At 49.9% G+C, this 13383-nt stretch overlaps 1 protein-coding gene, 2 non-coding genes and 1 pseudogene across 3 annotated transcripts; 1 reads left to right on the plus strand and 3 right to left on the minus strand.

Moving 5' to 3' along the window:
* Positions 1-707: 707 nt before the first annotated feature.
* Positions 708-2325, minus strand: LOC147879329 (uncharacterized). The gene has a single exon (XM_087372226.1). It carries the CDS (start codon positions 1617-1619, stop codon positions 987-989), a length of 633 nt encoding a protein of 210 aa, XP_087228352.1. The 5' UTR covers positions 1620-2325; the 3' UTR covers positions 708-986.
* Positions 2326-5057: 2732 nt separating this feature from the next.
* TRNAA-UGC (transfer RNA alanine (anticodon UGC)) lies at positions 5058-5130 on the plus strand. The gene has a single exon. It is a non-coding gene; the product is annotated as a tRNA-Ala (tRNA).
* Positions 5131-6432: 1302 nt separating this feature from the next.
* Positions 6433-6506, minus strand: TRNAF-GAA (transfer RNA phenylalanine (anticodon GAA)). Its single transcript has one exon. It is a non-coding gene; the product is annotated as a tRNA-Phe (tRNA).
* Positions 6507-9602: 3096 nt separating this feature from the next.
* LOC147879332 (uncharacterized) lies at positions 9603-10835 on the minus strand (annotated as a pseudogene).
* Between the last annotated feature and the right edge of the window lie 2548 nt (positions 10836-13383).

The following is a 13383-nucleotide window of genomic DNA, read 5'->3' on the forward strand; positions in this document are numbered from 1 at the left end:
GCTATGCCTCTACCTGTTCCAAGATCTTGAGCCCTTCGACCTACCTCTCTAGATCGAGCGCAGGCTCAGGAAAGCGCTCTCAAACACGGTCCCCTCAGGTAAGAACGAACGTAGTCATCCCAGGGGCTGGCCCAATTTTGCTTAGGTTGTTGGTTAGGTTTAACAACTAGCTGTAGCTGGTAGGTTCGCAAAGCTCAGGTGAATCTTTCTTCTCTTGGCTCAAGGTGTAATCTAGGTTTGCTTCGCTGACTCAGCTAGTGTTTGGTGTTGGGTTCGCCTCGTTCCCTTGGCTGAGACCAGACCAAAAGACGAAGCTTGCGATTGGGGGAGGGAGCTTCGAAGCTCCCCCAACCAACTCGCCAACCTAGGGAGTTTAAGGGTTTTCAAACTTAAACATAATACCCTCGTTACATTCAACTTTACTCTCAATAAACGGGGGGTCCGTGGGGTAAAAAGGGATGACTAAAACAACACCTAGTGCTGGTTCCTTGTCCCTGATGGGTGAAGCTGCAGTAGCTGATGGGTACAAAGGATCTAGAATCCTTTCTTTTCCATCAGCAGCGAAGAGCCCTACCGACCTTGTTTTACCTTCCTTTCGTCTAGAAGGTTCAGCGCTCTCCACTGGGATCTCATCGCGTCATTGGTAGTAGTAGCCAATCCATCCTTGCCGAAACCCATACTGTATTAGTAGTAGTAGTATTTGGCGTATTTCGCAATCTGGGTTTTTCCTTCTGCGTACGGCCCTAACAAGCTGCCAAGCGTTTATCATGCATCTGCCTCGTTGGAGCTTGACTTTCCAACGTCGGTTACTCCCAATCCGGAGCGCCCTTTTTCCATTCATGAGAAAATCCAATGGTCAAAATCCATGCAAACACCATCATAGACCAAAATCCGAACCAACCAATCTTGTTCGGAGATACTGCCCGGAGAAATAAAGGGGTCACTTCCGAATCGAGGATAATAAATGGAGGGGAGACCGAATAAAATCATATATCGAAACGACTTCTGGCATCATCAAGTGGGTCGGAACCGCATTCGTGAGCTGACAATTTATCCGGATAAGCCGAACCTTTTGAAGTAAATGCGAAAGAAACACCGATTAGGATCAAGGAAAGTAGCAAACTGATGACTAAATAGAGATAAATAGGGGCAAATTCATAAATAGGAGGAAAATAAAAAAGAAACACATTTGGCTCGAAATAATCCCATATTCGCACGTCCAACCCCAGGTTTACCTTTTCGGTGATCTCGGTTACGGTGAGTTCCCACTTGATCCCAACTCGTGTCAATAGGGGCAGGATAGGCTGAAGGCCTCGGCGTGAATTTGGAAGCGGGGTTTGCCACAGGGGGGCGAGAGCCCAGTCTATAGCTTCCATCAACTCATCGAACGGCGGTCCGAATTGCACCAAAGGCCTCGCTACCGATTGCATATCCGGCAGGGTGGCGTCACGGATAACAAAAAGGGTTTCCGAGAGCTCACTGAGATCGCCTGGCCCCGGGCGGCCGGGGAAGTTTCTTAGCGTGCCCATGTGTTCGGCGAAGTCGTCCTGTAGAATCCTCAATTTTCCCTTGATACTCGTCGCCATTTGCTCTGTAATCATTCTTCCGTTTCCAGGCATGTCTTGTGGTGTTGGTTATTAAAGCTGGGGATATTCATGGCAGTTTAAGGCTATCCCGGAATCGAACCCGTGGAATGGTGCCGAGGGAAAGTCGATGGTGTGCCAACATGATTCAACCGTTCAACTTGCCGGGGAGTGCGAGCCAACGCTCCCCCAACAGATACGATAGTGCGAGCCCAACTTCTTGGTGGGTGCGGCGAGCCTTTGCCGCATCCACTAGAATACGCAATTCCGAAATTCCTTCCCGGAATCGATGCCTTTCCGCGGTGGGTACGCCAAAGAAAGCAAGATTGAATTTCCATTCCTTGGACAATTCTCAGTGGATTTGCACTCCATGGTCCAATTGCGGATTCTATATACGAAATTTCCATTCTCAGTGGATTTGCACGTGGCTCCCTAAAGGAAAGTGCCCACTTCTGCCCGGCCAAAGTAATCTGCCGTCCTTCCTTCCCTCCCTTCCGAATTGGCTAATATCCTGTAGGGTAGCAGACATTAGGTGAGGTGTAGCGCCGGTTCGCTCTCCCTAACGGGATAAGATCATGCGATTCGGAAGACTTCACATGCCCTTGGAGACCTTCACATGCCTAGCCCCAGCCCGAACTTGCCCTGACCTGTATGCCGGAAACCCCTAGGCTCTACTACCAATGCGGTTCCCATGTAGCAGGTGTTGGATACATAGGGGTACTGGATATCTTGGTGGGCTGCCGGAAATCGATCTGTGCGACGGAACGCACGTCGTTCTGGAAGTGGAATGGCTTAGTCCTCTAGCTAATCACGATCACGACGTGCCTGAATATCCTTCTCTGCTTTTGCCAGTAAGAATTTCTCATACCAGCCGACTTCAAGGACCGGCCCTGTGCCACCAGGCTTGCCTAACGAAAGAGGGCTAGCGTAGCTCCGGATTCCCAGTTCCCACTTGCCTGCTTGCGGGAAAGTGCCGGTCATCCATCTACAAAATTTCGTATTATTAAACAACTCGGATCAATCCTTGCTGAACTGCCTTCACCGCCCTTGCCTTAGGGCCCGGGATCCCATTAGCGCGCTTGCACGCTCGCTTCGCTCGCTAACTAATTGATCACCAACCGGAACCGAAAATGCGAAATTTTACGAATACTTACTATAGGCCGAGCAACAACAATGCATTATGGTGCTCCTCTTTCGCCACCCTAGCCGGGTTAGTGGTGGTTCCTTCAGGTGATGAGCCTCTTCACTTCAGTGGCCTTGGCTCGGCAAAGCTCAGTTGCGTGGGAGAGGAGTGATAGGAGGAAGTGAGACCTTTGCTTGGGCCTGAGAAGGCTGGGCTGGGGTAGAATAAAGCTCCCTCTGAAGGTACATCCCTGGCTCGGGTAATCCGTTCCGCAAGGGAAGATACCTCTCCTTCCGTTGGTAAGGATTTCTCAGGCCAGGGAGCCTTGGTTTGGGCTTTCCCGTCCCGTCCCTACCAGAACTAGGGCTTTCTCTACCGCTTTCCCCTACCAATATCAATATTTTTCCCTAGGGCCCGGCGTCGAGAAGTGGCCCCCCTGACGGGATAGATTGATTGGGAAATCGATCGGCTGAAAGCCTAACGTTCGCGGTTCGAATCCGCATCTCGTCCTATTGGGCCGCCCTGGCTGGTATTTCCACCCTGCCAAAGTTAGTTTTGCCTTTCCTGCTGCAAGAAGCATTCCATTCCCAATAGATTTTGATATTGGTTGGCCCCGCCTGGCCATAACATTTCTTCGTGAAATCCCTTCACTTTTCCACTGCTGCCGGGAGAGCAGCCAGTCGTTTCGTCCTTTTGGACTCATCAGGCAGGTCACACAACCCGCGACGACTTCGTTATATTATTATTATTTCATTACTATCTAATTCATCTCAGATTTGCATCTATATACGAGAATTCGGGCCAGAATGGCACCGAAGGGCCAGGGGGTGCCCAGGGAACAGCGGCGGGGAACCTCCGCGAAAGTCAATCCTTGAATTTCTGTTATCGTTGTATAAATTCGAGTTATCGTTATATAATGATAACATCTTCACCATCCTCCGAAAAAAAAGAACGGGAGAAAATTTGTCATTTCGACCCGGACCCCTCGAAAAAGGAATAACTGCTTGATTTGGGGGAGTGGTTCCAATGGTGGAATAATGATCTCTAAAAGCAAAAGTTGGTTGTTCGAATCTCTTTTCCTCTGATTACCCAGCTCGGTACGAAAGGCCAATATAGTTGTGCTCTGCAAGAAACAAGTATCACACCAGATATGGAGCGCATCGCGGTTCCCCGGAGAGGGTCGGAGGGATATACAAGGACCAGCTATCGCCCCCAGTCGTACAAGTTCGAGATACTGGCGTAGCGAAAGTGTGTATCCTTTGGGTGGCTGAGGGCACCTCTCTAGTCTAGGCTGCCACCGTAGGCCCAAATAGCCATAACAACGAAGCGGAGGCCGAGTTGCGGTTCGCAGGCCCACCCTTGTTGTGTTGAGAGATCTCTTCTGAAGAGCGAGCTTTTGGCGTAATCTCTTGTGCTAGACTTTCCATTCCAATAAGATCTTTCCTTTTGGGCCAAAGGCCCGCTTCGAATCTCCCCGAAAGGAACGGGTAGAGTGCCTATCTAATGAAAAGGATAAAGTGCAACTCGGCGCCGGGACGGGATAAATTGTCTATCGGCCCCGGGGGAACCCTAGCGGGCCCGGCCTTCCGCCTTTTCCAGGCGTATGCTATCACACTTCGTTCTATTCCCCACAGCAAGCGATGGTCGATGGAGGTATGGCTGAGCGGCTTAAGGCATTGGTTTGCTAAATCAACATACGAGAAGATTGTATCATGGGTTCGAATCCCATTTCCTCCCTCCTGAATCACGAGAGTGAAACGGATCAAGAGTTGCTGCCTGCTCTTGCCAGCTCATTTCGCGGAGCGGTTCCCCCTCTGGCTCAAGAAATGAGGTCATGGCCGAATGGTTCACATACATTCTGGCCTCACGTACTTCTGGGTACCTAGCTCGAATCATTAAGAAATACTGATCCGAGCATTCGCTCGTATTCCGAAAGATGTGTCGTACTAACTAGAGGTGCCGGTCAGGCGCAATCAACAACCCATATCCGGGGGGGCAGGAAATGGGATAAGGCGGCCGAAAACGCGTTAGCGTTTTCGCCGGAAAGCGCTTTCACGGCCTGGCCTGGAAAGAGATAAAGTTTCGAAATAATGGGGGAGCCTTGAGGAGGCTCCCGAGGAAGCGGCTTATCTCTAGCGCCGATACGTGGTGAACTATTATTACGAGGAAAGATTCGTGAACTATTACTGCTGTCAACGACATACTCTTATGACACAGTTTCGACAGTGTGATGGGATGGGACCGTGTCTTGGATAGGGTTTAGACTCTATAAAAAAAGGGCTACGAGCATGTATAAACAATAGCTCCCCCGTGCCTGCCTGTATGATACGTGTTGCGCATGGAACGAGGACGGGGGCGTAGTTCAATCGGTAGAACGCATGTTTTGCAAGTATGAAGTTATCGGTTCGAGTCCGATCGTCTCCATTCATATACAGATTAGCGCATTGGATAAGGATCCAGAAGCGCCACCAGCAGACGGTATTATTTTGGAATTCCGTGAGCTTCGTTCCTTCTCCTTATCGGGAAAAGTGACTCCAAGTGCGCCCTCCCACCGGGGAACCGGCAGATGGTATTATTTTGGAATCCCGTGAGCCTCGTTCCTTCTCCTTATCAGGAAAAGTGACTCCGTTCCCTAGGAACCTCATGGTTTGGCAACAAACGAGATGGGATCAAGGCGAGACCTCTTCTCTCCATAACAGTCAGTCTTTCCTTGATTTGTACTCCAATCAACCTAGCGTTACCAGAAATCCATTCCATTCCTTAAGGTGGGTGTTTGCTGTTGTTGTCAAGTCGGGTAATCTTGATCCGTGGTCGAGGGGGATATTAAAGAGTTCCCCTGTCAACGGAACAGCGAAGGGAATAGTGATAATGAAGAAGATGAACCGATATTTAACGAACAGGATATCTCCTGAGGAAGTGGAGAAAGAGGAACAAATTACAGAGAAGAGATTCGGGCATTTACCAGGGAAATAGGGAGGAATGAACAGAATAAAACGAAGAAGGAGAACCGTAAAATCTCTTCTTAAATTTCAATGCAGGGGGGATATTCAGTTAATAAAGATCTCACCGGGCACTTTCCCTCAGACAGGGAAGAGCCGGCACCGCGAGCAAAAGCAAGCGGGCAATGAAGTAGGTGCCTGAGGCATCATAAAAGCAAGCAGGCACATGAGTACCGGCACCAACAGCAAGCAAACAGGCAAGAAGAGGCGGCACTGCAAGCAGGCAAGTAAGTACCGGCACCGCAAAGGTAAGCAGACAAGAAAAAGCCGGCACCGCGTTCTTATTAAAGCCAACAAAAGTTATAAAGATGGTTTTGATAAATTGTTAGTTCTCAAATTTTATTTAGTTAGGATATTCATGGCTTTTTCTGTAGACACCGACCCCCTCGGATTATTTTATCCTCCTCACCGGAGAATGCTATAGTAGCTAATATCTGTGCCGTATATCTCGGTATTCGGAAGCTCGTTCTATCCGCCGTTTGTGTGCAAAAGTAGCGAACCCGTGGGCATTTACTTCCCGTTATGACAATCCTACTGCCGTGATAACTAGAAGGAACTTGCCCGCAAGAAGTAGGTAGGCCACACCATTTGCTCAAGGTTGGTGCGTGCGATCGGGCAGGTAGAGAGCTCTGTGGCTCTAGCTTAAAGAGATTTCATAAGCTGCGGTTTCGGTTGTATCTAGTACATAATCGTCCAGAGCAGAGATTCGAACCTAATAATTTGCGGCTGCTTAGGAGTGGATTCGAACCACTGACCCAAGGATTTTCAGTCCTTTGCTCTAACCAACTGAGCTACCTAAACTACAAGAGGAATCGCTATCAATTATTACTACATTATTACTACCATTTCCGATTGCCGAAAAAACAGCGAAGCGCGGAGCAGAAGCAGGTGAGTAAAGTGGAGTAAAGTGCGTTTTGTCGGGTCAAGAATTTGGGAAATAGAAGTCGGCAAGCAAGCGGGAAAGTGCCCACCCACTTCTGCCGGCCAAATCTGCACTTTTCCAGCGCGTAGCGCTTCCCCGGCAAGCCCTTCGAAGCTAACGTTCGATGCTCCATCGAACAGAGTTGACAAATAGATTCCTTTGCTCCCTGAGCAAACTCGTCTAACGCTCACTCTCCGGCAAAGGTATGGGCCCCCGGTTTCGTGCTCCATCCCAGCGCTGGGGGTGGGGTTGTTGCTGGTAGGGTTTAGCACTTAGACCCTTGCTTTGCTTGGGAAACAAAGTGAAATTGACCAATCGGGGATAGGATAAGGAGGACCCCAAGGAAGGCCATCGATAATCGCATACACGCGTTGCATCACAGAGACATAAGTATCCGAAACCAGAGGCTTGAACCTGGGAATGAAGGACTCTCTCTTTGCAGGCAATAGACACGGATTTGGTTCGATCTGTAGTAGATCCCATTTGCTTAAATGGAAAGGAGTTGGTTGATTAGCAAATCGCTACCATAAAATAATCAATGGTTCTTGATGGGATTCTTTTGCATAGAGTGGAAACTCAGTTCCCTCAATTGTTCCCCTTCTAGTGATTCTACGCAATCACCCTCCCCTCCCTCATTATATTGATTCTACTCATACGTATCAACATACTCGTTGCATTCATTTCGATGATAAAACCGAATAGATGGATTTCATTACGGCAGTTCCAAAGAAACGTACTTCTAGGTCGAAGAGGAAGATTCGCAATCATGTTTGGAAGACCCAAACTAATGAAGTAGCATCGAAAGCTTTTTCTCCAGCTCAATCCATTTTGACTGGACGGTCGAGAAGTTTCTACTACGTGACAAACGAAAGAATTTCCGAAACGAGTCAGTAGTACTCCCCGGTTGTAACAGGAATTGTCGGATCAATGGGACGTGGGATCGGTCGGGATAGACAGTGGACTATTTGTTGGAACAGGGAAGCCAAGATAAGTAATTGTCGGGGAACTGCAATATTGATGAATTTGGATCCTCAGTACGTAGTACGGGGACGTGTTGATAGTATTGCGTGACGGTACCGCGCGGGAAATAAGATCCAAATACTAGTAGGGTTTAATACAGTTCGGTGGGGTTCTTACCCCACAAAGTCGTATCAGTGAATATTGGTGATAACCACGAGGAGGGGAGAATGCTCGCGGATGTTCGTCACTTCGATCAAACACATGTTTATGAAGTGTTGATTCGGGGAAAGAATTGGTAAGTCTTCTAAGTCGGTGTCACTCGAACCGGACCTGATGGTTATCCGGAGAATCGGAGCTTGGTTGTGAACGGGAGGAATATTACACAAGTGGGAGGTGTGGATTTTCCCCACCCAGTTAAGTTAATTCGACGCGGATTAATTCGACGTGACGATTCCACGTACCCTTGTTAACTTCCCATCAAATCAAGATAATGAGCAACGTATTGATCTCCCTGCGTGGCAACCTGATGCGGCATGGCTGGTGCCGTCTGGCTGGTGGGTAGCAAAAAAAAGTCAACTCCAATGGATGTTCCGGAACCTACAGCAACCATGTCATGTAGTAGTCAGAAACAAATCCAAGATGCAATTGATACAGGTGATGAGGATCTCGTCCTGATTCCAGGTATCTCCATATTGGTTGGAGATGCGTGACAATCTACATCGGCGGATATTCCTGCTGGGGAATAAGAGAGAGAAGGGGGGGAAGGGGTCGGACCTTCCCCCAGTGTTGGTTCGTACTGAAAAGTTCTATAGGAAGAAAAAATGACAAACCGCTTCGGTTTCGATATAGAAATGGCTAAATCCACTAAGGTGGCCAGTCAAAGGCTACTGGAACACCGGATACAGAAACTACCCGAGCTAATGGTAAAGGCGAGAAGACTTTCCGTCCAAGTCTCATTAGTTAATCATAACGATATCGTAGAAATGCTGCACGAACCCGTATATATACGAACGAAAAGAGAATAACCTTTATACCAAACCAGATTGAGCCCGGAGTCCCCTGGAAACGATCTGAAATAAGTGGCCAACCTCCCGGGAAAAGCAATGTACATAGACTAGGAGAGTGAGGGCGCGGCTCCGTGGCCCTTAGCCCGATAGGTGTATCCACACCCTTCTCAAGGAACCGTACGTGACACTCTCGCGTCATACGGCTCCGTCCCGGGAATATTGAGTCTCCTCCCCCCTAACCAACGCAACGTCTAGGTCTTCGAATCCGATCTCTCTCGCATGGATGTCTCGGTGGTGATTGGCACAGAGTGGGATTGACTTACAGTTCAGGCTGGCCTGCAGGGCTTGGAGCCCGCGTAGACAGAGAAGAATCGGCGAAAGTGAGTGGGTCCCCTCAACGGGAGAACAACGAGGGGTAGGCGGCCCTCTAGGCCAAGGAAAGCGCTAATAAATGCTTTACCCAGTACCTGTAGGCACTCTACCCGTTTCACCTGGGATGGGAAGCCGAGAGGGTCCCGGCGGCAGGGACACCTCCCGGGCCAAAAGCCCCCCGGAGAGGGGGTTTAACCTGGAAAGTGCTTATCAGCCCTTCGTCCCGAACCCACGGGGGCCCGGAAGGAGAGATTGAAACCGCTCAACCTACAGGAGGGGCAGCTGAAAGCCGGGTTTGTGCTGATAAGCACACTTCCTCCCGGCCTGGTTTTAACCCGGAGAGAATGCGATAGCATTAAAGGTACTGAGTTGGCTACCATCAAATCAGGGGTTCCCCAACCTGTCAGAAAAGGGGGGTCGAAGGCTCAAAGGCTCTCTTTATACCGTTTTTAAGAACGCCCGGGAAAACGCCAAGCGTTGGATGCGTCGAGACCCACTTTCGGCCTCCTCTCAAAATCACCTTTTACCGAAATAATATTCAAGCCGGGCCAACTTGCGTACATGGCGCATCTGCACCAGGCCCTCCTCACACCTCCCTTACCGCAGGTTTAGACCGATGATCACGTTTCTGGAATATCATATGTACACCTGATCTAAGGTCTCGTATGCGTCCTCCTTGTTCAGATTTTTCCTCGTCAGGAACTCTGGTCTAAGCTTCCCAAGCTCCATGCTGTTGGGAAACTTGGCAGGGGTCCCGCCTTCCCCATTGACTATATGTAAGTCTTTGGGGTACTTTGGGATTCTCTTCCGCGCTGAGGATTTGTACTTGTGGGCAGGGGTAAATATAGCGGACCAGCGAATCTGGTAGTCGACAATCGCTCAGACTTGATAAGGGTTGTCGCAACACCTATAGTAGTAGTAGGACGGAAAACCTCTCGCGACGCTCGCGAACCAATTGACGATGTCTTCGTCGCTGACGTTCGTCAAGCGGGCCACGTGGGTTGGACGGGCCTTCCTCTGGCTAATGATATCTCGATCCCGAAGCCTTTGGAATATTTTCTTTATGGGCGCCCAGATCTGTATGAGTAACTTGCTGAAAGACCCCGTTTGTTCCCAGTGCCCCCGTCCCTTCTGGCCCTTCCGACCTCCTAGCGCTCTGGGAGTCTCCAATGAAGACATCCAGACGCTCAACGATTCGTCCAATCATGGGACTGCCTATTGAACGTCTGATGGCACGTTGCTCCGACCTGGGCTATGCGAGATCTCTCTCGATCTTTGCCGGATGTCCCTGGCGGTCTCCCGTAAGACGCTCCCCTGGGGGCTGACCCCTGCTGTTTTCGGAGTCTCTGCTAGTTAAAGCCCCGCGTCCTGTAAACTCCCCGTTTCTCTTCTCTTCTTCGTTAGCTATCAGACCGGGATACTCTTCCCTGGGTCCTCTGACTTGGAATGGATGGCGGAGCGTCAGTAGGGAGCTGTGGGATGGATACGGTGCTTGACTCTCCGGCGCTTTTCCAGCTCTCGCGGGAATTGTAGGGGAGTATTCGAAGCCGGGACTCCCCGAATGATCGTACCGGGGGATTCTACCGTCCCTGCAGCTATTTCTGCGAATCCTGCAGAGCCTACCTCAGGGTTCGGGTCAGATTGTGGAGAGTGGGTGATACGTTCTTGGATTTTCATTATCAACTCTACGGGACCAACGATTCCCGGTGGGAAGTCGTCGGCATATCAGACGTAACGGATCCTAACGAAGTCTGGGTCATTGAAGTCCACGGGGGATAGCCCCTGCTCACGAGCTAGGCGTCTACGTCCCAACCTGATAGCTAGTCCCGCCTCCCCGTCCAGCTTCATCAGGCCACGGGGGTTTCTCATGGAGAACGCGTAGAGTTCTCCACCTTCGGCCTTTGCTCATTTCGAGGTGAAACCGTTGGCTCTACGAATGAAGGCGCGAAGGCTTTGCTTCGGCTCTGCCTCGGCTCGAAGGCCCGAGGGGCAGAAAACGCTTCTTAGCGTTGGAAAGGGGAGCAGAAGAGGGAATAAGGTAGGAGGCCGCTCCCCTCCCGGGTCGGGAAGGAAGGGGAAGCAGGAAGGGGCGAAGCCAGGAAAGTGCAAAGCAATTCCCCCGATCTCGGGGGTCCGGGATAAATTCCCGGGTAATTTCCTGGACCTCCTAGCGGAGGTCCGGGAAGGAGACGCTTTACGTTGGATGCGTTTCACCCCCACGATGGCTTTGTCGTCTACTGAAGGAGAGTCGAAGCTTGCTTCTTCCCCAGAGTTTTTTTAGTTCCCCCGACCTGTCATCCCGAAGAAAACCGATTCTCTTCCCTGAGCCTTCGGAGTTTCGTGCTCTTGCCGGATCCTCTCCATCTCCCGATCGGGCTTATGCGAGTAAATATTGCATAATAGGGGTGATAGTACACTGCCCTGTGGGACCCTGGAGGAAAAGCCACCCCTCTCACCCCCTACAAGTCCGGCGGAAAACGGTTCGTGAGTGAGGTTAAAGGAATTAGGATCGTTGATCTCCCCTCTCAAGATTGAGATGAGTCAATGTCGGTCGATGGTGTCAAAACACTTTCTAGTGTCGAATTCTAAAAACCAAGAGGTTCCAGCCCACTCTGTTTCGATCTGTCTCAGGGCCGAGTGGCAGCCTCGACCCGGGCGGAATCCGTGCGATGTGTCTAGAAACTGGGGCTCGTAAATAGATTCGGGTACCGTCCTTATTGCCCCCTAAATGATCTTGTCCCTCGGTGCTACTACTGTGAGCGGTCTAAACTCGGGAGCAAAGCCCGTTTTTTGCAAAAGAGTCATCGGCCCGAAAAATAATTTATGGAAAAGGCCCCAAATGCGATTTCCGGGAACGGTTTTTCATAAATAAGCGGTATCATCACTCCCCCCGCGGGCTCGAGCAAGGCGCCTGACAAGAGGCGCGGCGAGTCTCTCTCCAACCATTCCAAAGAGATCCCCTCCAACGAACAAGTTTTCAGAAATGAGCCCTCTTCGCCGGGGGTTAAGTTGCCTGGTTTAGACTCGATTCGCTCCTGGGACGCCAGTAGCAGTCTTTTGCCCGCAATAGTTCTGAGTACATGGGTGCGCTTCGCGCCCTGCCGTCGTCTCAGTGACTCATAGCGCTTCGCGCCCCTCGGACTAGTGTCTACCACCGCCGGTGAGTCTTCTCTCCCAGGACCAGAATGATTATCCCTGTCCAATGGGTTTACATTCATCCCTGGATGTCGAGTACTGTTTCCTTCCCCGCCATCTTTGTAGCCGTCACCTGTAATCCGTGCAGGTGTGTCCGCACCCTCTGGAGGGGACGATAAAGGATTTCTCGGAGCAACCCTCCCTGGTTCCAGACCTAGGAGCGCACTTTCCCATATGAGCATTCGATAGTATAGGTCTAGGGAAGAGTTACGAGGTAACCACTTAGGATATCCCCCCAATCCTAGATAGGTCGTCCGATGGGTTCGCGGTTCGTTGCTGTGCTTACACACCAGGCTACCCCTCCCCGAAAGCTTCGCGGGACCTACTAGTCTTCGGATCGTCGCCCGGAGGGGTTTACTGCACAAGGCCCTTGAGAGGACGCTGGCTCCTGCAGAGAGCGGAAGCCCAACGAATGTCAGATGCAAAGCTCCGCACCTCATTAAGATCATATTAGCATACTCCCCCAAAAAAAAAAGAGCAAACCCCATTGAGGAATATTCCACATTATAGCCCGCCACTAATTCAGCTTCTGCTTCTGGTAGATCAAACGGAGCTCGATTAGTTTCTGCTAAACGAGAAATGAAAAACATAATCAATACGGGGAACAAGGGAACGCAAAACCATATCTGCTCTTGCGCTATGACAATCTCGCTGAAATTACAAGAACCTACACGGATTAATACAGTAATAATAATAAGACCAATAGACACTTCGTACGAAACCATTTGAGCGGCAGATCGTAATGCTCCTAAAAAAGCATATTTAGAATTACTAGACCAACCCGCTGTAATAATGCCATAAACCCCCGGAGAAGATATAGCAAATAGATAGAGCATACCTACGTGGAAATCCGACAATACCATACCGTAATCGAAAGGTGTAACAGCCCAAGCAACCAAACTTGACATAGATGTGATTACCAGAACCATTATAAAAAGAAAGAAATTAGCACTTGAAGGTGAAATGGGTTCCTTTATAATTAATTTCAAACCATCCGCTAAAGGTTGTAACAACCCAAATAATCCCACTACATTAGGACCCCTCCGACGTTGCATGGAAGCCATGACTTTACGTTCGGCTAACACTAGAAAGGCTACTCCTAGTAGAAGTGGTGCGATGATTGCCAAGATTTGAGCTCCAAGATTCCATACATAAGAAAGATTACATACATAAAAAAGAAACACATTTGGCTCGAAATAATCCCATATTCGCACGTCCAACC

The sequence above is a fragment of the Dipteris shenzhenensis genome, unplaced genomic scaffold, assembly GCF_047967505.1.
Source record: "Dipteris shenzhenensis isolate YYH24624 ecotype China unplaced genomic scaffold, Dip_SZ_1.0 scaf0044, whole genome shotgun sequence".
In the NCBI taxonomy this organism is placed as follows: domain Eukaryota; kingdom Viridiplantae; phylum Streptophyta; class Polypodiopsida; order Gleicheniales; family Dipteridaceae; genus Dipteris; species Dipteris shenzhenensis.